This window comes from Buceros rhinoceros, unplaced genomic scaffold (assembly GCF_000710305.1).
Source record: "Buceros rhinoceros silvestris isolate BGI_N320 unplaced genomic scaffold, ASM71030v1 scaffold17514, whole genome shotgun sequence".
NCBI classification, from domain to species: domain Eukaryota; kingdom Metazoa; phylum Chordata; class Aves; order Bucerotiformes; family Bucerotidae; genus Buceros; species Buceros rhinoceros.
In genome coordinates, this window is record NW_010409012.1 from 29,206 (window position 1) to 55,316 (window position 26,111).

At 39.2% G+C, this 26,111-nt stretch overlaps 1 protein-coding gene across 1 annotated transcript in view; it reads left to right on the top strand.

Annotated features, from left to right (window-relative positions):
- The window catches only part of VAT1L (vesicle amine transport 1-like), a 53,224-nt gene that overhangs the window by 24,766 nt on the left and 2,347 nt on the right, over window positions 1-26,111 (top strand). Inside the window, exon 8 of the mRNA XM_010135093.1 lies at window positions 25,617-25,700. Within this exon, the coding sequence (XP_010133395.1) occupies window positions 25,617-25,700 (84 nt within the window). The remainder of the gene's footprint in view (window positions 1-25,616; window positions 25,701-26,111) is intronic.

The following is a 26,111-nucleotide window of genomic DNA, read 5'->3' on the forward strand; positions in this document are numbered from 1 at the left end:
GGTTTTCCCCAGCCACTGTCATGGCAGCGGCCAGTTCTCACCATCCAACTCCTTCAGGGAAATCAGATGTTGAGATAAAGAACAGCTGCCTTGGGCTAGACAAAATCCTCTGCTGTTGTCTGAAAGGGCGAGCCCTTTGAAGAGCAGTGCGAAATAGAAATGGGATCAGATTCAGGTTCTCGATGTGGGGTTTTTTTCTAATTTAATTATTAAATAAACTTATGAAGTATTCTAAAAATGCAGGTGGCACAAGTCTCTAGGCATTCTGCAATCTCTTTGTTCTGGTAAAGATGTACTTTTCACATATTGATCAGTGAGAGGAGGATAATTAAAATAGTAGCAATAACTTAAATCTTTTCTAACATGAAAAATGACACATGGCAGGCTGATCTTAATAGGCACCATGATGGGAATTTGTTGGGAGACTTCTGTTTGATAACATTTTGTCTAACATTTGGCAGTAACATGCAGCATCCCTACCGGTAGATTGTGAAATGGGTAAATACATCTGTTAAAAAGCACAGTCTAGAAAATTACAGCTCATTTGTCCCGCCTGCTCACTTTCCATGGGCTGTTGGTAATTTACAAAGGAAATGCCTGGCTAGTAGCTACAGGGATGTAACAGTGCTGGAGGTGTCCTTAACCAGTGTCAAGTGTATTACTGAAATACTGCTCGTTCAGGGCATTATCATTTGGGAGATATATTTTTCTGAGTATAAAAATAACTTAGGGCTGACTCTCACGTTAATATGATACACAGAAAAATGTGTCATAGCTGAGGACTAAATGGAACCAGACTGAAGAAAGGTTGGTGTGTATTTTTGTTCTGTTTTGGGAGGTTTCTTTTTTTAAATTCCTAGCTCTGACATCTCCTCACTTTGGAGTTTGACGTGTGATTGTTTTTTGTTTCTGATTGAGTAAGCCTAATTTTCTCCAAATGTCCACTTTCACGTGACCGTTCTCTGTAGTCTTCGTTAGAGACTAAACCAATATGACCAATTTTTACCATTAATGTTTCCTGGGGACATTTCCTGACCCACAGGAGCATTGAGAGCAGTTGAAAATGAATGCTGGAATAGTTTTCTGTGGCAGTATATCACTCTCTCCAGAGGCTCACGGGAGAATCCATTTGTCCTCTGACTAGTAATTCTGCCATAGAGATGAGCTTGAAACAACTAAGTGACATTTGAAATGGAAGTATTTTAAGGAAAAAATCTCAGGAGCCTAAACCGTGGAACACCTTTCCAAATGTTTGATGTTAAATACCTGAATATATCATCACAAACATTAAAGTTTTGATCTAAATATGAAAGGCATACCCCAACACATCCCTTCAGCTCGCTTCATTCCCTCTGCATCTGCATTTGTTTCCATGTATTCATTCTTTGAGCAAATTCACAAATTAATGCAGATTCTCCAAAGCCAGCGTGGAGGACACCTGGTTTTCTTCCACAGATGCTTGTCTGTGTACGGATACTTATCTTACAGTACAGATACTTATCTTGTCAATCCTGTATCAGCTGCAATAGCCGTCTGTGTATTGGAGCTGAAAAGTGTCTTTGCAGTCTTAGAAGACAATGAGTTCTTTCTACAGCAGTGTTCCCCTTTGCTGCTTAAGGACTACTTCCTTGCGTGATAACCCCAGAATTGAAGGCTTTATGTTCTACTCCTTGTGTGAACAGCCAGAGGAAGGTTTTGCGTCTGTTTTAATAGGCCTTTGTGAACTGTACAGAAAAGATGCCATTGTTCTAAAAGCCTGGTATGGTTCTTTGAACAGCTTTTATTTCTTAATACTTCCCAGAGGAGTACATGGTTCGAATTTAGAATATACTGATTAGAGAATGTAGTAATTGCAGTGACATTTTGCATTTTAAAGCGTTTCAAGTGGCGGTAATAAAGGGTCTAGAGGAAGTTACTACATTCCCGTTTGTCTGTCATGTAGTGTATGTTTAGTGATGTCTAATTGATTGTCGAATGATATTCAAGATAGCAGAGTTCAGAAATTATTAGACAGATTTAGCTTGATACTATTCCTGTTGAACAATGAAGGTTTGTCTGAGTGTCGGTGAGATCATTCTAACTAGGATATGATCTCTTCTGGTGTTCCGATTTCTCTTTTAGGGCCTCATCCAAAGGCCATGGAAGTCAGTGGAAGGACCCCTAGTTTTCCTGGCGTTTGTTTTAGGATGAGGGTTGTCCTGCCTCTTCAGTACAGGCTGCTTGAACGGATTTACCAATTGACTGAAGAGAGTGGGACAGAATTTATTCAGAATGGAAACTTAGAAGTTACATCATTTTCTTCAGTGTATCAGATCCTTGGTGACACAAAGGAGATCAGGATCTAGTCTGTTGACTACTGCTGTGGAGCAAAACTGTTTGTATTGCTGTGTTACCTGCTGGTGTTGGCTTGGGAGGGTAATTTTTATCTCATTTACATCCATAAATCCTGGTCAAATCTGTTCTCAAGTAGGTGATTAGAGCCATTTTATGATGTTAATGTAACAAAGATTTAACAAAGAGACAGTAACAAAATCCATAGATGCTTTGGAAAACTAGCTGGGGAATTACTCATCATGAGATGAGTGAAGTCATACAATAAATTAGCTGCTGTTGAGATTTCTCCCTGTTCTGCAGCTACTTGTTTATATGTTCAAGAGTTTAAAAGATGAGATAATTTGTAGGTGGTGCATGCTTAAAGTACTGTTCTGTAGTAAAAAGCTGATTGTTTGGTAAAATTGTATTCCATTAGAAATAGAGTTTAAAATGGAATTAGTATTCAGTGAATATTGTTGAGCTTTGTGGTTGTTTCTTTGTTAGTAACTACTTATCTAATCCTTAATTTGCAGTTAGTAACTCTTCTTTGTTCTGGTTAATTTGTAGTATGCGTTTATGCATCAGCATTCTCCTGAGGATCTGTGAGTCTTTGGCTTTACACAGTAGACAATTCTAGATTATTAAGCAGATGAAAGCTGAAGGTTACGAAAGACGTGGTGTGAATAAAATGGACATGTTGCACTTTATTAAAATCCTGTTTTCAGCTTTTTTATTCAGGGTCAAATGAGTTATTGACATGGACGTCATATGCACCTTCTCTGGTGATTTACAGCAGCTAAACGTAGCACTGATAACATGCAAAACAAAACTCAGCAATTCTTGCATGTGAACTGCCAGCTGGCAGAGAGATAGTGTGAGATATGGTCCATGTCATCCAGAGATCTGTAGGCTCCTTTCCCTCATGCCACATTACCTGTTTCGAAAAGGATTCTCAGTTTGTCAGAAAGTTTTCAGATTTGAGCTATTTTGGTCCATGTGGGTGACCAGTGAGATTATGGAAAAACATCCTGACTACAGATCTGTGCTGTGTACCAGCAGATTCACTGCATTCCTGTCTCTCAGATGATTTCAAGGAGTACATAGTAATAATGGTATCAAAGACTTGTACTGCCTTAAGGCCAGTAAGAATGATGAAGGTACTGAAACCTGTGGAACAGAGATGCTCCTTACCCTTAAAAAGTAAGAGGATAATCTGAGAATATTAGAAGATCAGGCCAGTACCTTACAGTCAGTACTGAACATCACCCCGTGTTCTAGTGGAAAAAAAGCAACTCCTTCATAGCAAATAGTAATATAACAACTGTCACCCAGATCCAGAAATATGCTATTTCACTCTACTGTGGTTGAAATCAGTGGACTCAAAGCACTAAATACACTTAAGGATCAAGCCCTGTGGATCTTGATATGGGCATCAGAGGACTCTAATGAGTGTGCCTCACAGTCAGTGCGTAGAATTTGTTTGACTGGAAAGAGCTCTGCACCTTAATTTAGTTTGTAAGGATTACTGCACTATCTCTCACTGGGGCTTTTTGGCTGAATAATTATGAGATGTTGCAGGTCTATCTGTAAATACAGGTTTTTTAGTAAGCGAGATTTCCTTGAAGCCAGAGCTTTCCTCTATAGTAAATTGCTATGGAAAAAACAAGCTGTGTTTAAGAACCTAAACCTAAAGGAGTGCAGTGTGACTGATGACATTATAGTAATGTGATAGAATACCTGCTGATAGAGTAATTTCCTTTGAAAGAAGCATTTTCTCATCTGTTGCTGTTCTCGCATATTTTCTTGTTCTCTGCATTAACTTTCAGTGTTACTAACATGCAAAGGAAAACAGTGGAGACCTTGCATCTAAGACCACAGCCTTATCAAGCTGCAAGTGATGAGAACTGGGCAAAGGAACACTTCCCAGACAGAATTTATAGCATGTTTTGGGGAGGGCAAAGCCATCACGATGTCTGTTTATTGGCACTGCTCTGTGGCTTCAAAGGATTCAGGTGCTGTAAACCTGTTCTTTTCCACTGAACTCATCCTCTTGTATAAATTACCATCTCAGTGTGAGCTTTCAAGAATATCAACACTATTCAGGGCAGGAGGGTGGGAAGTCAAACCTGTGATAGCAGAATAATCATAGTGAACCCTCTAAAGCAGAGATTTTAATTTCATCAAAAGCTATTCCTGCCTTTCACTGATCTTAGTTTTAGGGCAAAAAGTCTTTCATGTGTCACTATTGTAAGACACAGAGAAAACTGAGCCATTAGTTTCTTTATACACAGTAAGAGGGCAATCTAATAATACCAGATCAGGCCGGTACCTTGTTATGAATACTAAATCCCACCTAGTGTCTGGTGGGATTTGGTTTGGTGTGGTTTTTTAAGTGATAATACAGTAGTGGCATGTTCAGGTTTTTTCTTTTCTGTTTGATGAAAACAGAGTCTTCATCTAAACAAACTACATGTTTTTTGAAGTCAAGTGATTTCTATAGCATTTAGAACCTATATTTGTTCTTCAAAGTATGCAAAATAATCTAGAGTAACATGGTAGTAGTAGTAGTTCATTTTTAACCAAAGTAAATAACCCACCCTGAAATACAGAAAGGAATAGTATTCAATAAGCATAAACCAATTTACTTTGCAGTGTTATGCTGTAGAAAAAGTGTAATGTAACTTGTTCTGTGAAAAGTCCCCAAGCTTATTGGTGTTTCCTTTGCTCTGGTTGCCCCTTCACCATTACAGTGCAGAGTCTGCCTGTTTTGATGCTGCGAGTATTTCTTTGTCAGTACTTCACTTGCAGTTGTTTGTGAACTGCTTCTTTGACTTACAGGAGTTAGCTCTGCGTACGTACTGTCCTGTGATACTGCCTGAGAGCTCTCTTTGTTCTCCCTATGCTTGAGATGCTGTTCCCTTTCACTGTACTAAATAAACATCTCTAGTTCAAAGTAGATGTTTTATCTGTACATCACCGTTGTTTCTTTGTATACAAACAAGTCTAACACAAGTTTAAAACAAGCTGCATGCAGATATCAAAGCATATAAAAATGCAAGGAGCTTGTCTTATCAGTGTGACAGGTTTCAGAATAGAGATGTGGGGAAAGCAGACTGGGAAGCAAAACCCAAATCATTCAAGTCATGAACAAATTATACACAGTCATAGGCCAGAATACCTTTCAAATTTTAAGAAGAATAAGGGGAAGGCTTGAATTTTACTTGAATTTTACCTCACTAACACAAAATGTAATGAATACAAGTTCTAAATGAATGAAAATTGAGCTATGAGTAAGGTAATTTTTGTTAAAGACTTTGCGAAGAATCTTTTCCAAGATGCTTATCTGAAGTAAATGGTAATTAAAATTCTTAAGTAACTTTGGTGCTATATGTTCAGAGGAATAAAACATACCCTGAGCATACTGGAGGCTAATTAAGTATTGCAGTTTTTTTCCCTTCTAAAACATCGTTTATACCTGATTATGGGATCCTCGCTGCTCTTATGTGAATTATTATGTTCCTACTAAATGCCTATATAATTCAATTTACATTTCTTCTCCATTTAATGTTGTTTAACAGAGCTTAATATTACTTCATAATTCATTCTACCCTTCCTTATCTGTACAAGCAAGTGATGGCATAACGCAGTAGTCTTTTGGCTTCACATGCTGTTGCTGGTAGTGTAACATGATTATTCTTTTATTAGAAGAGTGAGATACAAGCAAGACAAGACTTAGATGTAGGACCTGTGACTCCATAATAAGGCCTCAGATATATGACGTTAGCTATGATTACCACAAAATCAGGCTGAGTAAATGAGCTGTTTTAGGAAACTCAGACTTAACAAGTAAAGTCTGTTAAGTATGTAAGCAGAAGTCAATTATTTTCAATTGCTATATATTATTCATAAACACTGCATGGGTGGAATTTAAACACGTAATTTATTTCAGCTCTGAGCATTCTTCTCTTTTGTTTTCTTTACAGTTTCTGAAAGGTAGCTTGTTTTCTCTAGCCTGCCAGTTGAATACCTGTTTAAGCAATTTTGCCATCTAGAGTCTTCAGGATGTTCCTTTATAGATGCCTTTATTCATGCTATATGTATTCGTCTAACAGATACTCATTTAATAGATAAATAACAAAAGAGATGCTGGATACCTTCACTTGCCTGATGTCATGCAGCGTGTTAGTGGAAAGATCGTGGATCAGCTTGAAAATCTCTAATTTCTAGTTCTGGCCTCTAAGAACCAAGTCCCTGGGTTGTGTCTCAGCATCTCTGCAAGCCTTTGTGATTCAGAACATTTACTGGGGGCTCTAACCTCAGAGTGGTATGTGTTCCACCTAATTTCAGTAAGCTGTTTCATTTCAGGAGAATGGTATCAGTATTTTAGAATGAAACAGTATTCTGGCAATATTTCTGATGGACATTGATTCTGTGTTCAGGTGTTGTTACAAAGGTTAGAAGCTGACTAGTGTGAGACTGGCCTCTTTCAATTAACATACACACAGCCCGCAGCCACAGCAAGTCTCTAATCTACTTACTGAGCACTCTGCTAAGAATTAATTAGTTATGGTGATACACAGGCAGAAAATGCTGTTCTAGAAGGCATGAGACACTGGAAGTTGAAGGTGCGGTGGTGAGTCATGGTAGGTGTTCCTGGGTCAGGACAGATTGCCATTTCTGTTTGTCCTTGTGTGCCACATATAACAGCTCTCTGTAACTGCAGGCCAGCGGAAAACAACATGTAGGCTTGGTTGCTGATGGGTAACGTGAAGGCAGGGGAACCAGGCAATAAAATAATATAGGAATCATTGATAGATTCTGCTCAAGAAAGTGTGTGCTATTAAACTGGTCACATGCTTCCAGTTAATTAAATTAGCAACAAGAGATTATATATGGGAAAAACTGGTTTGTCATTTATTAGGAAAAAATAAGAACAAACCTTTTACATGGAGCAAGCTGCTGATGAATTACTGCAAAGGAGTATTTGACAGGAGCAGTCTGCTCACTGAAATGTCTTAGCTGACTTTTCAGTAATAAATCAGGACGTGTTCCTTAGGTATTGAACTGATATGGTGATACTGTACTTGTGCAAGAAAATAACCAGAGAGCTGGTTAGGGAGGGCTTTACTGAAGCAGTGGGTATGCACCTTAGACATAAAGGACTCCTTGAAAAACACCACTGTTTGTGTCTAACTCCAGGAGACGGAATGTATTTCTTCTACATTTATCTTGAATGTTTGTTTTACACTTACTTTTACTGTTTGTGTCATAGAATTTAAGCTGTTCCCTTGAGTAAGGAAAACGGGGGTTTATGGAGTCATTTACCTACTCAAAAACAATTTCTAGACTTTGAAGTATCAGAGAACAAAAGCTATTTGCTTTTATACCCTCAGTCCAAACATGCTTCAATCCATTCCTTTTTATTTCTACCTGATAACGCAGTGAAACAGCTGCCTGTCTTCTCCCAGTCTTGCCTGCAGATTGATTAGGTATATGCCAATACATTACATCAACGAACAGAAATAATTTAAAATGGATTCTAAACAAAGTTTGCTACATCTCCTGTTCCACAGAGTTTGTCATACCACTAGCTGCCTTAAGATTTAGAACAGCAAGTGGTTTCTGTCACACAGAGAAATGACCGTTGGATGCCATAAATGAAAAACACTAGATAAATAGCAGTACTGAAGGGAAAATAGGAGAAACGCAAGTTTTCAAAGACACATTTAGATGCTGTTTAATTCTTGTACTATGTGCCATCAGTGTGTGTAGTTTAAGCCACAGAACCTGTGAGTGGGACCTGGGATTTCCTCTGTGTCAAAAAAAATTCCACTCTTGCTTCTTTAATTAGTTAGCTGATTGGTTTGGAGAAAACTTTTGATTGTTCAAGTTGAACTGGCAGGGACTGCTCATGTGACAAATTCAGCTTTTCTCCCAGGGTATCATGAAGGAGAAATCTGAGGTTTGTGTTAACAATTCCTAGTGATTGTTTTCATTCCATCAAACTTTTTTTTGGTCTCAGTTTACATTGTAGGTAGAAGGATGCTTAGTTGTTAGTAGACACAAAACTCTAGTAAATAAAACTAATTGGGCCTTTTTGGTTTTAGAAATGCCTTTCTAAAATGAACGCTCTGGCTCTTCTCCTGGGATCTGCTTATCAGTGTATCTATGTAACAGTTGCCAAAGAAAAAGTAAATTAGTAGTTCCATCAGCACAACCAAGTTTTGTCTTTCAGCAACTAATGATTGATGACTAGTTTTGGCAGACTGGAAGAATTTTTTTGAAATCTCCTGAGCAGTACCACAAAACTCATCTCCTGGGTTGTGTTGTTTTGTGGTGGTTTTTTTTCCATACTAGTAGTCAAATCAGATTCTCTATTGAAAAGATGACACAAGTTTTGTGTTCTATTTCATGCAACTTTGCTGATATCCCGTGAAAAGTACTTATTACTGTCATATCTATAAGACTTACAGATAAGGTAATTTTGTAGCTTTATGGAGATAATCTACATATTACCCAGATGATGCATTAGCTGGTATTGATTGTAATTAGGTAGGGCAGTTGAATATTAAACTTCCTGAGTCAGCATATTACAGTGTGGAGTCCGACCTTACACATCTTGAGATTCCTTACTGGATCATCACAACAAGGACCAATTAATTACTCTCTAGAGAGTAAAAGAATGAATATCACTATAGCTGTCAGTGGAAACCAGCATCTTCCTGGCTGTGCTTAAAGCCTGCTGCTGGGGTTCACCAAGACGCTCATGCAGTTTTCCCAAAAGCTGTGAGAGTTGGTCATGGGGACTTACGCAGTAGCAGTAGCAACATATGCTGTGTACAGCTCTGTTCTGATGCCACCTAACTGGACCAAGGCTGGTCTGATTTGGAATTTCGTTTTTTATTATCCAAAATTCCCTATCATGTGATTTATGAATTCTTTAAGGTTTTGTAACATTTTACAAGCTTAACGCGTACTATGATTAAATTACCCTTTTCAAAGTATAGTGGGGAACTTAAGCTGGAAGAAGGTTTACTTTTCTGGTTTACATAACTTTACCTGGAATAAAATGCAATGACTGCATCCAAAATAACACTTTATTTTAGTGCATAAGAATTATTAATCGAGATAAATGTTCTCACCTAATGAAAATGGCTCATATATTCTTTTCAATCATTTTAAACAAAGACGAGCTTTAAAAGCAGAATTACTCTTGGGCATAAAGACATCTCTTAGAATAACATAATCCAAATTTAATGTGATAATTGTATGTGGTATTGCAGCTTAGTAATGATATTATTGCTCATTACAGATAATGACACAAATTAACACCAAGGCAGCAAAGCAGATATACTGTTGATACTAAAAGGTTCCTATATATATTAGCCTGCCGTGAATGACTGAACACAAAGATACTTTGTAGAGAAAAACCTGTATGTTTCAATCACTAAATCAGAGAAAACAGTACTAAAAGGAAACCATGTAATTTAAGATTTTCAAATGAGCAACTGATGTTCCACTGTTTCTATTTCTGACTATGTTAGTTTGAATATCGAAGGTCAGGCTTTGAATGTGGTGTTAAAGTGCACTCATTTTCAAACATAGGCCATCTCTATAAGAAACACAGCCTCACACATCACAGCAGCTCCAAGTCTTCATTTAAATGCATTCAGTTTAGTAAAATAAAGGTTGTGTAAAAGTGAATTCCCTTCCAGCACCAAATACCAACAACCTTGAGAAGAACCTATTGTTTTTCTCTATTATATGCTATGGTTATGTCCTGGTAAAGCATCTTAAAGATCTTAAACCTTCCTGAGGAAGAAGGGCATAACGTTTGAATTCTTTAGCAGAAGTAACACAATGCTGTCTCTTCTCCTTCTATTTAAAGGAAACATCCAGTCTAATTCTAAGAGTTCCTTGGAACTACAGTAGCCTAGAGCTAGCAGGATGTGTGGTGTTCAAGTTCTTGCCTATTTCCCTGAGTTGCTGTAGCTAGTATACATGTTGTTTGCTTTTTTGGTGCTTCTACACATGCAGGCTTAATTGAATGAGATTAGAAACTGTCTCAGCTGAATCAGTAATGTTCTGTCACATGAATGCTTCTGCTCTGGCTCCCTGCTACCCATTACATAGCACTTTGATTTCAGTCGATACATCATAATGTGAAGCTGAATGAGTATTCACCCATGAGCATTAAACTTGTATTCTAAATCAATTTCTATAGCAATCACATTGGTACAATACCTATGTGCAGTTAAGATCTTTAATGTAGGCTTAGAATGAGACTTTTTAACAGTGCCTGGAGAAATATTAAGTAATAAAGCAAACAGGACTGCAAAATATATTGTAAAACTGTCAGCTAGGAAACAAGATAAATTCAAATACCTTTCATCATACGCAGGTGAACGATTTCAATCTTACTGTAAACTGATGTAGCTGCAACTGAGGATAAGCATGACTTACTCTCTAGCATTACAGCTGTATTATAGTGTAATATATCGGTGGGTTTTGGTTTTAAGTCTAATTTTAATGAAGTTATGGAGTGGTACCCAATGGTAGGAGCTGACAGGGTTTTTTTGAATAATCAAAAAATACAATGATGACTTGAATAATTAGATTTGCTGTCCTCATGGTATTGCTTTGAAACAGACAAACAAAAAATTACACAAGAAATCAAAGGAGAATTATTTTTTCATTTGGATCTCTTGAGATTTATCCTGGTGAGTTTCAAGAATTTATATAATTCGTTTGCTGATTAGGAATAGATCTTATTGGAGAGAATCCACTGTTACAAAAGAACATGGAGGGTTTTTTTGAAGATAGAGTATTAATGTGCTCTCATAATCTGATCCTAATAGATGGATTTGCATATGAAGCTTCTCAGACTTTGGAAGTTGTAGTGTGAAGGCTTTGTGATGATTATGTCTTTACTGTCTGGAGGACTGAATGTTTACTGTATTTTGTAACCGCTAAGTTTAGTTTCCATGGTTTGGAATAGAGCACGCTTTATTCTCCACAGCAGTAATAAAAGAAGACTTAAAGATCATTGGAATAAGCAGACAGATAGTACAGGAATTTCTAATTTTTTTATTACCAATTTTAAGATCTGATATTGTAAAATAAATAGCTTAAAGTAGAGCTCAGGGAAGAGTCTGAATATATGATAGAAGGTCTTTGTGAGTAAAAATACTTGACTCACTTGACTTGTTTAGAAAATATGATGAAAAATTACAGTGGTAGAAGTCATGTGGTCACAGGTTTTGTGCCCGACTTCCAAAAAAATCACCTACCATTTGGGAACCATAAGAAAAGAAGCACAGGTTTTCATGATCCGGATCTTACTGCAAGGCTAAGCAGAAGAAAGCAAGGCACAGTCAGCAACCCCAGCTACTGCAAGACAGAGAGGCCATGGCTGGAAAGGGTAAGGGAGAGAAAAAGGAAACTATTGCTATGCAGGTTGTAGTGCTTTAAGTCTGTGTTTAAAAGCATTGGTGAGAAATACTGAAAAAAATTGGTGCTGGTAAGGTAAGAAGTCTTCAGTAGTGAGACTGTAGAAATGAGGTTTTTTGTGGAGATCCAGTTACTGAAACATGGTTTGGGATTAGAGAACTGGAACAAACCTGAAAGACAAATGAGTTGGGAGTAACAGAGACCATCAGCATGGAATGCTGTGAAATAATGGGAGATAGAAACGGCCACTATTGTGCTAGCACACAGCAGTGTGTAGTATGGACCATGGAAATACTGTGTGGTGCTGTAAAGACAAAGAAACCAAGGTGTGTAATTCAGATATTTTGTACACAGCCATACAGTGAAGTAGTGTTAAACCCACGATAATATCCACAGGTGCTGCCTCTGTGGAGGTTTAATGCTGCTGTTAATGTGAAGTCTGCTGTGCCTGGAATCAGGGCCCCGTAGTCCCAAGCATTGCTCAAATGCAGAGGAGTCCCTGCAGAAAAGAGCCTAGTCTTTGGTATTTGATTTGTATTTCGGTGTAACTGCCTAACTGTACAAAAACATGGTAGAATTGGCATTGATGCTTGATAAATGCATGTTCCAAGAATCACCTAAAATTTTGCAGGCTGGTTTGTTGGGTTCCCCTCCATTCTGCCGCCAAGTGACAATGTTTGTGCCCATTTACCCGAGGCAGGACGTGGATTGAATTGAACACCTTGAAGCTAGTTAGCTCAGAGGCAGAATATGGTGTCAAGAAAAGATTCTTCTGTCTTTAGTGTCCTGCAAGTGTCTAGACAGTCTGTGTGAGAAGCTGTGGTTCTGGAAGTATGTCAGGCTTGGCATTCTCATGTGGCTGTGAAACAATATGGCTGGCTCATCTTCTGCTGGTGTGTGCAGAGGGATCTCCATTTGCCAGGTTCCCACAGAGTAACCTGGCAGGATTGCTGCTGCAGGGCTGTGCAGAGGGGATCGACAACAATCACCTTCGACAGTCCAGGCATTCTGCGTGTTCTGGGGGTGGAGGAGGGGGAGAGTTAATGACTCTTAGTAATGCTCTCTTAGGGCATGCTTATGTGAAAGAGAACAAACTAGCCATACTTGTGGGCTGGTGCAGTTTTTCTTCAAACTTTTTTTTCAAATAGATCACAAGGCAACATTGCTGAGACAGGAGTTTAAAAACTGAGGTCACGGAGCTTGATCGTCAGTAACAATGTAGAATGTCTTTTTTTTTAATTGCATGGATGGATGTAATAAACTTTATTTCCTGCCATAAATTGTTATAACAGATTGTAATGGAATACAGGAATACACCAAACTGAACATTATATATATGAATTCAATTTAGGCAGACTGCTGCAGCCAAATACAGAGGGCCTCTTTATATTGCCTGTGACTGCCAAAACTCCCTTGCAGCCAAAGGAATTTCCCCCAGTGTAAGAGCTGCTGCAGACCAAACCAGACTCGCCAGAATGGAATCAGAACCACTGCAGTTTTGAATACCCCAAGTTTCAGGAGGGTCTGGGGCATCCCTGTGTGTGCAGTTGGTTGCAACTTACTATAAGAAGCATTGTTGCTCAGAGTGGAGAAAGGTACCATAAAGGTGAGCTCCACTGCTCGTGGCTTTGTGCTTAAAGCCATCTTCCAAGTATAAACTGGGACCAGGCTGTTGTAATTTTGACCAGAAATCCCCAAGACCTAGGCAGCAGCTGGGAGTCAGTGGCTTGCAGGCATGTAGCGGCACCCAGAATTGTGATGTAGGAGGATCCCGCTTTGGTCAGTGGATTTGAGGAACTTTTTAGTTCTGTATCCCTTCCACACCCAGCAACCAGCCTAAAGTGAAGCTCAATCTCAGTACAGAGCTAATACGGTTGTATTGTGCAGTCAGCTAGACAGACTGCTGCAGAAGATTTGGGTCAAGGAGCTCTGGCTTTGTGCTGCTCTAAAAGGAATTCCAACACAGGATTCTTAAAGCTTCATCCTGGTTCACAAGATGGGGCTTTTCTCCTTGAGTGTGTTCCAGGGATTTCTTCACCCCTCTCTACCTTTCAGCCTTTGACTTTGAGAGTAATAAGGTAATGATTTCCCATGTTAATGCAGAAACAGTTCCCTTTTCCTTCAAGCTTATATCGATAACAAGTGGTAGTGAGAAAACCTGTCAGTTTAAATCAAAAATAGCTTTTCTTCTCACTCTCTGCAGGTTTTTCTAAGATAATACACAGTTTTACGTGCACTATAGCACTTTGCTTGCAACCAAAACGCTAATTTTTAACTGTCAAAGGGCTGAATACCCCTGAACTGTCTAAATTTGCTGCAGTTCTCTGTGTTGATGGATCATATTTCAAGGTCTTTTCTCCTCTTTTACTGTGTCAAAAAGCTGCCCCCAGGCTGATAATCTAGGCACTGCTGTTTAGTACTTCAAAATGCTTAATTTGATGTTGGTTCTGACTTTTTTCTGCTTTATTCCTGTTGACTCCTTAAGTAAAAGCTGGCAAGATTTGGCTCAGTTACTCTGTAATTATAAGGCTTTAAATCTCCTTTCCTTTGAATTGTACTGAGGCAAAACAAATACTCATTGACGTCAGCAGGAGTTTATAGGAATAAGGGAAGAGTGAAAACAGCACAGTTCTGCAGCTGCAGCTCTCCATCTAAAAGATGTGTAACTTAATAGATAGCTTCAGTAGCCGAGGGAGGATTCAGCGTCAGAATTTGCCTGTAGCGTCAGTTTTTATTCCTTTGACATTTCTCTCCTCTTGGGTCTGGTTTCGGTCTTGCTGCCATGGCAACATACGCTGAGGCTAAAAGGTATTCCAGAGAAAAGGTCTCTCCTCTCCGGCAGGCAGCAGAAGGGAATAGGCCAGAGCTGCTGTTTGCAGCTGTGAGTAGCAATGGAGGAACGAAAGGGATTTAAAGAGCACTTTCTGTGTGCAGGTATGCAGGTGTCGTTAAGCACCACAGAGCTGCTCGCTCACTTTCCCCTCTACCCAGTGGGATGGGGGAGAGAATCGGGGGGGGAAAAAAGTAAAACTCATGGGTTGAGACAGTCTAAGAGGACAGAAAAGTGGAAAATAATAATGATGATGGTGGAATATACAAAACAGGTGATGCATGATACCATTGCGCACCACCCACTGACTGATGCCCAGCCAGTCCCTGGGCCAAATCCCCCCAGTTTGTATACTGGGAATGATGTCATATGGTCTTGATTGTCATATTGACTTGCTTGGGTCAGCTGTCCTTGCTGTGTCCCCTCCCAGCTTCTGCTGGCAGGGCAGGATGGGAAGCTGAAGAGTCCTTGACTTAGTGTAAACACTGCTTAGCAACAGCTAAACCATCAGCATGTTATCAACAGTAATCTCATCCTAAATCCAAAACACAGCACTGGACCAGCTACAAGGAAGATAATTAACTTTATTCCAGCCATGGCCAGGACGGCAGGTGAAACCATTGATAGAAAAGTTCAGTGTAACAGAGCATAGATGGGTGAGCTGGATAAAATATTTGTTTTATTTCAGAGGGATACTAGCAGGATGACGTGACACCTTAACTTCACAGCAAGGAAATACACTTCTTGACCCAAGATATTTTCCTACTCCTGTGTCTAAAACATGCTAATCAGCTCAAAATCAGTGCCAACAATGCTAACATTTTAGCAATTTAGTAGTTGATGTTGATTGTATCCATGTTTCCCCCATGCACTTCTTTTTCAGTAGGTGTTTTTGAAAATGCAGCCCCAGATACCCTGAGTTTGATGTGTTTTCATGTGTGTGCTGTGCTTGATTTCTGCATGTTAAGAGCTGCCTGTATTCACCATGGGCAGGAATATAGAGCCTATTCAAAATCCTGTGAATATTATGCTGCTTTTCCATCTGACTTGCAAGATGCTCTGTACCTTCAGCCCCCAGAAAAACAGAGTTTGAGAGGTCTCTTTAGAATTAGTGTTGTAGGTAAGGGAGGAGAATCCAGGCCAGCTGCAGCTGGGGGGTTGCCAGCCTCCCATGCAAACAGGTAACTGGAGGATTTTGTCCCAGCACTCTAGGACAATTAAATACTGGATGCACTTTTCTGCTTGCTGTTCTGCCACACAGTACAAGGAGAATATTCCTATCATGAATGCAGGTAATTTCCATGGAAGTGTCTTGTGGTCAATACAGGTTATTCTATTTCTCCCAAGGGAAATGATCCCTACCAGCAAAAGGATGGCTTTGGCCAAATAACCGTGTCTTGGTAGGGTCGTTGATCACACCCAGGCAAACAGCTTTTCTATAAAAGCTTGTACAGAAGACTTAGCCTGAGAAAGAAGTCGACTTGTTTTACGGTGAAATACAGCTCCACTAAATCATACATGAGAGAGACATTTCAAGATTAGTGAGGAGGAAATATGCCAGCAAAACACCAGAACTAATTCTTTAAGGGTATCACTTTTGAGAGTAGAAGGATATTAGTGCATTCGTGTCATTAGCGCAAAGGAGCCCCGTCACTGCTCATCGTGTGTGTGTCACAGGATTTCCAGGGAATCTCTGTCCTGTCCCTTCTCTTACCACAGCCCTGTAACGTGGCTTGGGCTAAATGTAGCTGAAAAGGGAGATTTTCTTTTGCTTCTAACTTCCCGTGCCCTAACGCCCTGGCAAAATCTGCATGGAGTAGTATACCAGTTCAGTCAGGGATGCCAGCAAATTAAACTTCTTGAGTTTCCTCCCTTCCACAGACTAAACCTAAACAGATATCATTGAGAAGAGAGACTACGTGATGTCCCTTTGTGTGGAGTGCTGTCTTCCATTCTAAAAGCCATATACACCAATGACATGAAAGAAAACTCTTCTGGCCTGAGAAGAGCATCTGCAATTATAATGCAGCTCACAATTCATATGAAAGACAGATAACTTTGTAGTGACCACAGCAGTGAGTCGGGTAATAAAAGTCATGTGGCCTTATAGCACTAATGAAAGCTTGAATGCTATAACTTTGCTTATACGGTATCTCAGCTAGAATAGGCTGCAGTGTACATCTTTTTCTTCACTACTGCATACAAATGATGCTTAAATAATATTATCAATATTAGTGTTTGTAATTCTGATGGAGATAGCTCTGGGCTCCTTGAAATAGTGGCTGTAATGAACAGCAACAGAACAGAACCAGCCCTAGAATGAAAAACAGGCAAGTTTTTAATTCATATAATTCTTTCATAAATCTGAACAAGATTCGGATCATTACCTGTGACACTTGGGTTGCCAAAGTAACCTTGTCTAGCCAGCTGATGTTTGCATACCACATGACATGATCACCATGGAGATGCTGTCCATGTGATTTTGCAGACATGATGCAGTTGCAGGCTTCTCAGCCACACAGCAGTAGCAAGAGAGGATTAATTATTGGTAAGGAATGCTCCTGCAGACAGCTCTTCTTGCTGTCAGGGGGCACCTGCATGGAAGTCATGTAGAAGCTAAACTTCTTGTTATTGTTTTAGCTGCATATAGAGGGCTAGGGCAGGGCTAACAGGAGGAAGCTGTCTCGGCTTTCATAAGAAAAAATACTGAGTTCTCCTAATAGAAAGTTCATGCTTTGCCAGGATGGGAGGAGTGGTCAGAAAGTGTGGACCTGGGTGACAGCTGTGTTTGAGGGATAATATCGCTTTACCGGATGTATGTTTGAGTAACTGAAGCCTATTGAACACTACTAGTGTTCCTTTATCAACTGAGACTCTTATCCTCTCCCAATACCTGCTCTTCTCATTCATGTGCAGCCTAGTGATGTCAGGGAATTTACACCAGTGGAATAGGGAGTGAAATTTGTATACACAGAATATTTTAAATTCTCCTCAAAAAGTAGCTGCCATGCTGTGTGCTTTCCTTTCCAACATGACTGAATCTCGCAATAGCACTATGAAGTCAATTTTGGACCCATTCTGCACAACAACCACCCACCAAACCAAAGACCACACTGAATGTTAGAAAGAACCCATGAGACAATCTAGTGTTGTATCTTCTTTCCAGCCTATTCCTCAACCAAGGCTTCTAACTTTAAGCTCTAGCACATGATGGTGCATTTAGACACTTACCTAAATCTCTTTGCTAGTTTCTGCATTTCATGTATTTGGCTCTACATTACTGCTTTCTCCCCTGAACTTGAAAGTTCTTTCAATACAGTTAAAACAAAGAAAACTTTTGGGAAAAGACATGATTCTGTTTCTGATGGTTAAGCAGATTGGGTGCTCCCTCCTTTTTCTCCATATTCTTTGGAGGACAGAAGTAAGAGAGCCTCAGGATAAAGCTATTGTGCTGTTGCAGAATGCTTTATTTCACCTCTTATATAACAGATGGTTAAAAGGTGCTGTTACTGTTTCTGCGTGCTACAGCTGTGAATAGCAGGCTTGGCTATGTTCAGCTGGGGCTTCTCTTGACATGATATACACTCCCCTAAGAAGACACAGTCCCTGCTCCAAAAACTGTCCAAGAGCCTCATGTGGTATGTGCCAGTAACTGTTATGGGACTATGACAGCTACTTCTCAAATAATCAGCTGTTTTCAGCCTCCCATATACACACCAGAAGAGCTTTAGGAAGAATTTGAGGGGTGTAGTGACATTGCCATTTTGGGGATTGCTGTAAAGAATCAGTAAAGCACCACTTTGGAGATTGCTTTGTTGGAGTCTTTCTTATGTGTAAATGCAGCACAGGAAAATCGAGCGGGTGCTTAAAACATTTCTGGGTAAAAGTGCTCATAGGAGGTAGTGGGGGCAGGAAAGACTTGGGTTGAGGGCCAGATGCAGAGAGTAAGTGTTGCTACTTCAGTCTTCGCTGCTAGTCTGACAAATCAGCTGAAGGATTAAAGAGTGAAGTGAAATGGCTGGAAAAGTAAAACTTTGGGGTGTTCTTTGCCGCACTAGTTACAATGGATGGATAGTTACTAGTTTCATGGCCTGAGTGGAACAGTCTTGATGTGCTGGAAGGCTTGGCCGTTTTGAACGTGTAAACAGAGGAGAAAAGGTGATTCTTTGAGGTGATGTGTGATAATAAACAGCAATATTCAACCTAAAGGTAGAACTAATGAGAGGGGAAAATTATGGCTGTAGATCATAAACTAAGTTGATGCTCTGTTCCCTGTACCCATTGGGAGGTGAGAGACATTGCCTTTATTTGGGTGTGATCACCTTTTTGACAATGTGATGACACAGTGTTAGAACGATTGGTGGGTTTGACATGTTACACTGAGATAATTAAAATAATTTCACTTCTGGCTTGGATTAAATTTGTAACCTTGGCTTGAGATTCTTTCATATCATAGCCTAATTTACTAAAAAGGGGAATGCAGGATTCCTTATTACAAGCAGAAATCCTTTCATATACACATTATCACCAGAGGGGCCCAGGAAAAGAAAGTACATGGTCCTCTGCTACCATCCACTAAACCTGCCTTAGCTGAGAGTGAGGGCGTAAAGAAGTTGTCTGCAAAAATGAAACTTGTCTTTAGCTGCTGCATTCAACCTCATGGAGTTAAAAAATTGCACCAGTATCTTTCAAATACTTTTTTTTCCTGCGGTAAATGTCTAACTTTTCTAAAAAAACCCTGATAAAATTAATGGTAACTGAGCTGAACAGCTTCATGTAGGATGATGAAAGCATTATGTTTTGACATTTCCACTAGGAAGTTTTCCCATGGCTTGTTGCCTGCATTGTTTCTGTCTATTAAACATCCACATTACTAACGTGGGCCTAAAGCCCCCAGTGTGTTCTCTTGGCGTAGCGAGCGGTTTAGTGTTCCAGCCTTGCAGTCTCTCTTATTTTACTCCTGAGACTGGTTTCTTAAAAGAGCCAAATACAGAAATGGATCATTATGTTTAAAATAACATCCACAGGCTTGAAAATAGCCTCCATTTCTTAGGCAGGCGGCATTTATCTTTCACACTGTGAAATGGTGCAACAGATAATTACTAATACATTCTCCATTTAACTTCTCATATTTGTAATGGAGTAGGCTGGTTTTGCTATAGTCTAGCAACAAAGTTCCAGAGACAGTTGAGTGTCACTGCTGGCTCTTGATTTCAGAGAGTGGTTACAGGTAACAGCATGATTAATTCTGTGCTTTTTTTTTTTCAGATATTTCTCTACGACACAGAAATGTATGGCAGATCAGTCAGTGGTGCTGACAGAGCACCTCCTTAAACTTAACTAAGTCATTGTGCACATAAGGGGATTCCTAAAAGCTGGTGTCTTAGTTGCAGTATTAGTGTTCTGCTAGTATTAGTACTTCGCTATTTCAGAAATGCTACATAAGAAACCAACATAATTTTTGTTTTTCTTTTCTTTTTACGCGCTCTTGTACTTCATTTTAAATTAGAATTGTTATCAGCTCATTAATGACAGAAATCATACCGTGTGCCCAGAGCATACACTGGTTGGATTCAGTAGAGGAAAATAATTTATGCTGTTATTATTGAGTATTTTATTTTGCTTTTAGTGAAATAAGAACTTTGAAAATAAACTGGTCTGCCATGAAGTATTAGCTGATGAAATATGGAAGTCTTTTCTTTCTTTTAGAGGTACTATATCAATTTATCAGTTTAGGAACAGGAAACCTTTTGTATTTCTACTGCTATGGTATTTCTCTTTAACAATATCTAGAGCTAATGTGATACTCCCGAATTAGCAGTTTGGTTATACTGAGACTAAATAGGCATCTCTGTGAACTACAGCCTAGTTGGAAACATTCTCTTTGCTGCAGTGACAATTTTTTTACAAACCCACACCATTTTAAAATTTCACAGAGAAACTCTAAAAATTACTTAATTTTTTTTTACTTGTTTGTTGTCTTATTTTGGTAATAGGTGGCATCAAGACTTAAGTATCAGTAATTTAAAGGTACATAATCAGTCTTTCTAAATTATATCAAATTCCTCGAGTCCAAGAGAATCAACAACACTGAATGAATCATTTTAGCAACCTACTCCCTTAGGAAGATATCTTTTAAAAAACCCGCAAAGATCAGACTAATCTTTTCTCCCCTCACAAAGCACAGAAATAAACACCCAAAACGCACAAAGAGAAAAACTGTCCTGAGATGTGCTGAGATTTTCCTGTTGATTTCTTTGTGTTGCTTTTGTATGAACTGGACAGGATGATAATAATAATTTTAATGTTTTAATCAGAGAAGGGAAGTTGAGCAGAATGTTGCATGCCCTTACCCCGAGCAAGGCATCATTTCTGAATTTGCAAACAATTATCTGCACAACCAGTTAGTGTCAAAGTTCTCACTGGGAGGAACAACTATTGAATGTTCTCGGTCCAGGTTTTAAAAACCTGTTAGACTCACACGGAATTCCAGATCTATCCATCGTTAGAATTTCCAAAGTCCTATTCTTTGTGTATCATTGCTTGTGTTGTCTTTGAAAGCCTGTAGAGCTCAGATGCTGGGAAGCAGGAAAAGGCGGCAGTTACCTGTCCCTTGAATCTAGAACCCAGTGTGCCTGAGGAACTTGTTTTTTCTTTGCTATTCTGTTTTAGTTTGTATGCAGACTTTTAAAAATACCTCTTGCAATGCTTACCTGTACAAAAATTGTAGAGGGAAGCCTTGTTGTTACAGCCTGTTTTTGAAGACAGAGAAAATCTAATCTGGTAGGAGATGAAAGTATTAAACAGTATTCTGAAAATTATCATCGTTGCTTAAGATAAGTGCCTCAGCTTGATTTTGAAAAGCTCTGAGGCTGAAGGAGATGAGCCCTACAGTGGTGTTGGAGAGAATTCAGTCCAGCTGCCAAACTTTGTACTTCCACAGAACACAGCTGTCGTGAAACTCTTTTGGAACATTCTCTGACCGGTAACATGAAGGCATTTCCGCACTTATGCTCCTACCAAGGTCTATTGACAGTAATTGTTGCTCTTCTCAGTATGAGACGCAATAGAGATGAACAGAAATGGCTCTGATCCAAGAGAAGCTCTGAGAATCCTGACCCTCAGGAAAATACACTTGAATAGGCTTTTTCACAGCAGAGCTTTTTTGCCAGCTTTGGTATGTTTTTTTATCTCTTGTTTCTATCAAGACTTCTTTGAAGAATTCTGTTGGTAGCATTGGTAGTGTAACACCTTTTGTAACGTGCAAGTGTGTATTAATAGACTAAAATTTTTGAAGAAATGTTAAAGCTGCTAAACTTTGTCTGTAATGCTAACACAGTGCCATTGTTCTGTACGTTCCCAGTTAAGCTCTGTATGTTTTACATTCCTTGCCTCTCTGCTTGGGTCCAGCAGAGTGGTATGAGGAAGGAGCTTGTAGAAGGCTCAGAAAATCTGCAGCGCTTGGGGAGTTATGATGGAAAATGAGAATTTGAATATCTCTCACAGGGCATGGTAAGCATGACTTGTAAAGGTCCTTGAGGTACATTGGGTTTGTCTTTCTAAATCTTGGTTTTTGTTTTACAGATTACCTCATTATTGCATAGGTCATCTTAATTTCCAGATTCACTGTTATTGGTGAAAAACACCTGAATGAGGTTATACGATAGTATGTCCATGACTGTACCATTTGTAGAGCTGAAAGGGATGGAAGAAATATATTTGTTCAAAATTGTTTCTCCAATTATAAAAGCATATTCCCTAAAGCAAATGCAAATTGTTTCACAATGAGTTAGAAAGGTCCATTTCCTGTGTTTGTTATCATTTTCCACTAGACTGAACAGATAGGGGAAGATGATTCTACTCTAGAGTATGCTTAAAAACAGAATGTCAACCTAAAATACAAATTAATGCAAGAGTGCTTGAGGGAAAAGGCAAACCTGGGATTCTTTTTATTTCTCATTCGCTATTAATTGATATCCTCTACTGCTGCCTGGGGGTGCTTATGTTAGAGTCACCTGGCAGTGTGTGGCCGTGCAGCATTCTGGGTCGTCTTGTTTTTCAGTAACTGGTTTGACAGCTTTCCTTACATAAATAACATGGAAAGTGGAAGCATTTTCCAATCGGCCACTAATGTGTGAAAACAGTTGTGGTTCCAGTGCAGAGTTCTGCAGTACAGTGTCAGTTTGGGGGCTCTCAAGGCTGACATGTGCAGTTCAGCGTTAGTTTAGACACAAGTGCTCTAAGGACTGAGCTATTCTGAAAGCAAAGGCGAACAGAATTTTTGTCCTGTACTCCAGTGGAAACTCCTTCTGTTACCAAGCACTTCTTTGCACTATTGCCAATCCAAGAGCCCTCTGCTGATGATATTGCACACAAAGAAATTAATTTGTCCACATAAACAAAAGTGCATCAGATCCATTTACTTGGATTCGTTGCGACAAATGCAAATACCCTCCAATACAGAATAATTGGTGAACAGTAATTTAGGGACACAGTTCTGTAAGAAGAGGGAAACCCTTCTGATCCTTGCTGCTGGAAGGGATATTTATTTTGACTTCAATCACCGCAGAGAACCTCCCATGAATTCCAGGATTTCCACATGCCTCACTGTGCTACCAGTGAAACCTGGGTCCGGTTTTAACCAAGTGCAGAGTGGTTCACTGTCTTCGCTGGTAATGTGGAAACAGGCAGCAGAGGCTCCAGCCCACACCCTGCAAAAGGCAGACTGTACGCAGCGCTTAAATGTTCCCATGATAAAGTAAATGCTTTTATATAGTCTACACAGAACTTAAGCCTTCACCATACTTGCATCGTAAAGGGTTTTTATGCTCTCTGCCCTCTGTAGTTATAAGAGGGAATGGTTTTAATATTCAGGCACCTTGGGAAACAAGTAGTTGCAGTCTTGGTTGAATAAGTGGACTGTTAGCAGCCCTAACGTAAAAATTACTCATTTATAAAATAGCTTATGGTCTCTTAACTCAGACACAGTGTGCTGGATGGCATTGCTCTAGTACAGAATTTGAATGACTGGGTAGGTGAGTTGCAAATAACACTAAAATATACAGATGTTGTATCAGCTCCTCAAACTTTTTTCAATTTTTTTTTGTATGTTTAATAGCTCCATCTGGATTCTGTAGCCACTATTACTCTTACAAGTTTTATTGTTCCTTTGCCTCTGCCTGCTGTTTGCATTTGAAAGCTACTTACAAGTGTCCTGGAAACAAGTCTTGAACCTTTCTCCAGGGTCTTAAATTTGATACTGTGCACGTGAAAAATGCAGGGAAAGCACATTTTCTCAAACTTGCCTTGCTCAGTACGATACGGTACAAATTAAAATAAATGTTGCATATCCTCCTTTCCACATGATGTTCTGGTAATAAATTTCAGTGGATGGGCAAATGTGTTTGCTGATTTCTCCAATTCTGTCACATCTACGTTGGTTATTTATGCTGTGCTATAGCTCCTGAGAGCTTGATTTGGCTAATAAGAGTAATGAAAAACAATACAGCTGCTGCTGCTTCAGAGTCTACATTGGATATTCTTAAAGGAATGTTGTCCATTGTGCAGAAACAGTCTTACAGGATAGTTAGGTGTTGTTTATGCTGTAAGGTAACTTCATAAAAGTGACTGTGATTTTGTGGACTACATTTGGAGGTCACCCTTCTATCCAGTGGGGTTCATAAGGTTGCGTTTTCCAAGGTTAGTTTACTATTATGCCCTGAGTTAGAAAGCCATTATGTTTTGCAGTGCAATTTTTCTTGTGTCCTACCAGTTTTGTTTTTTTTTTTTAAGCCTGGAGTTTACTAATTGAGGGAACCACTTTGCAAAATTAAAGTTGTGATATTGAGTTCACTGCAATCAGCTTTCAAAATAAGCGCGACAGATGGCAAAGACATTTTGTGCCCAGCATCCATTAAATTTAATTGGAAGTTGAAAGCTGTGTTTGCTTAGTATCTTTAAAAATCTCATACCTCCTGTGTTAGACGTTCAGTAATTATCTGAGGTACCTGGACCCCAGTTCAGGCTTTTAAAGGTACTGTGGGACCCACCTGTTCCCAGGTCAGCATATTGTTTCAAACTTCCATGCCTTAATTCTTAAAATATTCAATAAAACTGTGTCGCAGATGGTAGATCCTATTAACATAAAACTCTTTCTTGTCTCAACATGTCCTGTTATGCCAGCAAAAAAATAGTGTGATGGGGATATGAAACAGCATTTAGTTTCCCACCATGAAAGTGAGGAAACTCTTGACATCTTCCAGTCTTCAGTGATTTAATAATCGTCTGCATGCTGCATATTGAACATGCAGTGCAACACACACAGTTTCAATTCATCAACACTGAGCTCTCACAAGTTCTGAAACTTCATCTATTGAAATAAGCTCCTTTTCAGTGCACTGCTAAGAAGTTTCTCTTCCTTTCTCACACATGCTGCTTGCAGCCAGCTGTTAAATACGTGTGGTGTCTGTAGGACACTAGTTACTCTAAAAAAGAAAAAAAGTGGAAAAAAGAAGGAAAGAAATACTTGCTTATGCAGCGAGAACCACAGTATTACATTAATCACAGCTCTGCCTGGATGTGGCATTTCCTCTCTAGGAATGCTTAAAGAAATTAATTGAAAAATAATGTAGGTCAATTAAAATAACATTTCATGCTTTTGGTGAAAGTCGGGTTTCTTGATAAGTATTCTGCACAGAGAGTATCTAACAAAAAACCTGTAAGAGTTAACTCCCTGAGCCTACCTCTCTGTCCCTCAGCTAACCACTACTTTTGTACTGCATTAACAGTAGGTACCTGTCACACTATTCAGAAACTCTTACCAAGATTTGCATCCATTTTTGGCAAACACAAAAATCAGGCCTTAAAAATTCATTTTAAAATGTTTAACTATTAATTTTGTTTCAAGCAGCTGTTTGAATGACCTTGCACATAACATGCCTTAAATGCATTGCTGGTTTTGGATGGAAGGAATTCAGGCATCTCTTAGTGTGCGCCTGAAAATTATCAGTTACCTTTCTTTCAGGTGAAGGAGGCCATGCAGAGAATCCATGACCGAGGAAATATAGGAAAACTAATCCTGGATGTGGAAAAAGCCCCCACTCCCCTGGTGAGCATAAAACACTACATACGTAGTGCACAGCCACACAAGTTAAAGCATGGTTGTGACTTGGGGAGACATGTCCCTTATGTTTTTTTTTTAATACTATTTTCTAAATCCATTGCACGTAAATACAACCAATAATCATAGTTGATATATTTAACCCAAAGTGAAATATAATTGTAATTCCTGGTATCCCAGCAGTTACTGTTCTATACCGAATGGCTACCTGCCTCTCCAAAAGTGGGTCTGCAAGTCTTAGGTCAGGGAAAAACTTCCACATCTATTTCTGTCCCTGTGCTGGAAAACAAATAGATGTTTCACATCATATAGAATCCCTGTATTAATAACAAGTGGACTGAACAGAAAAAGACAGAGTCAATATTACTTTAGTGTACAAATGTACAAGTGTTTTGTGAT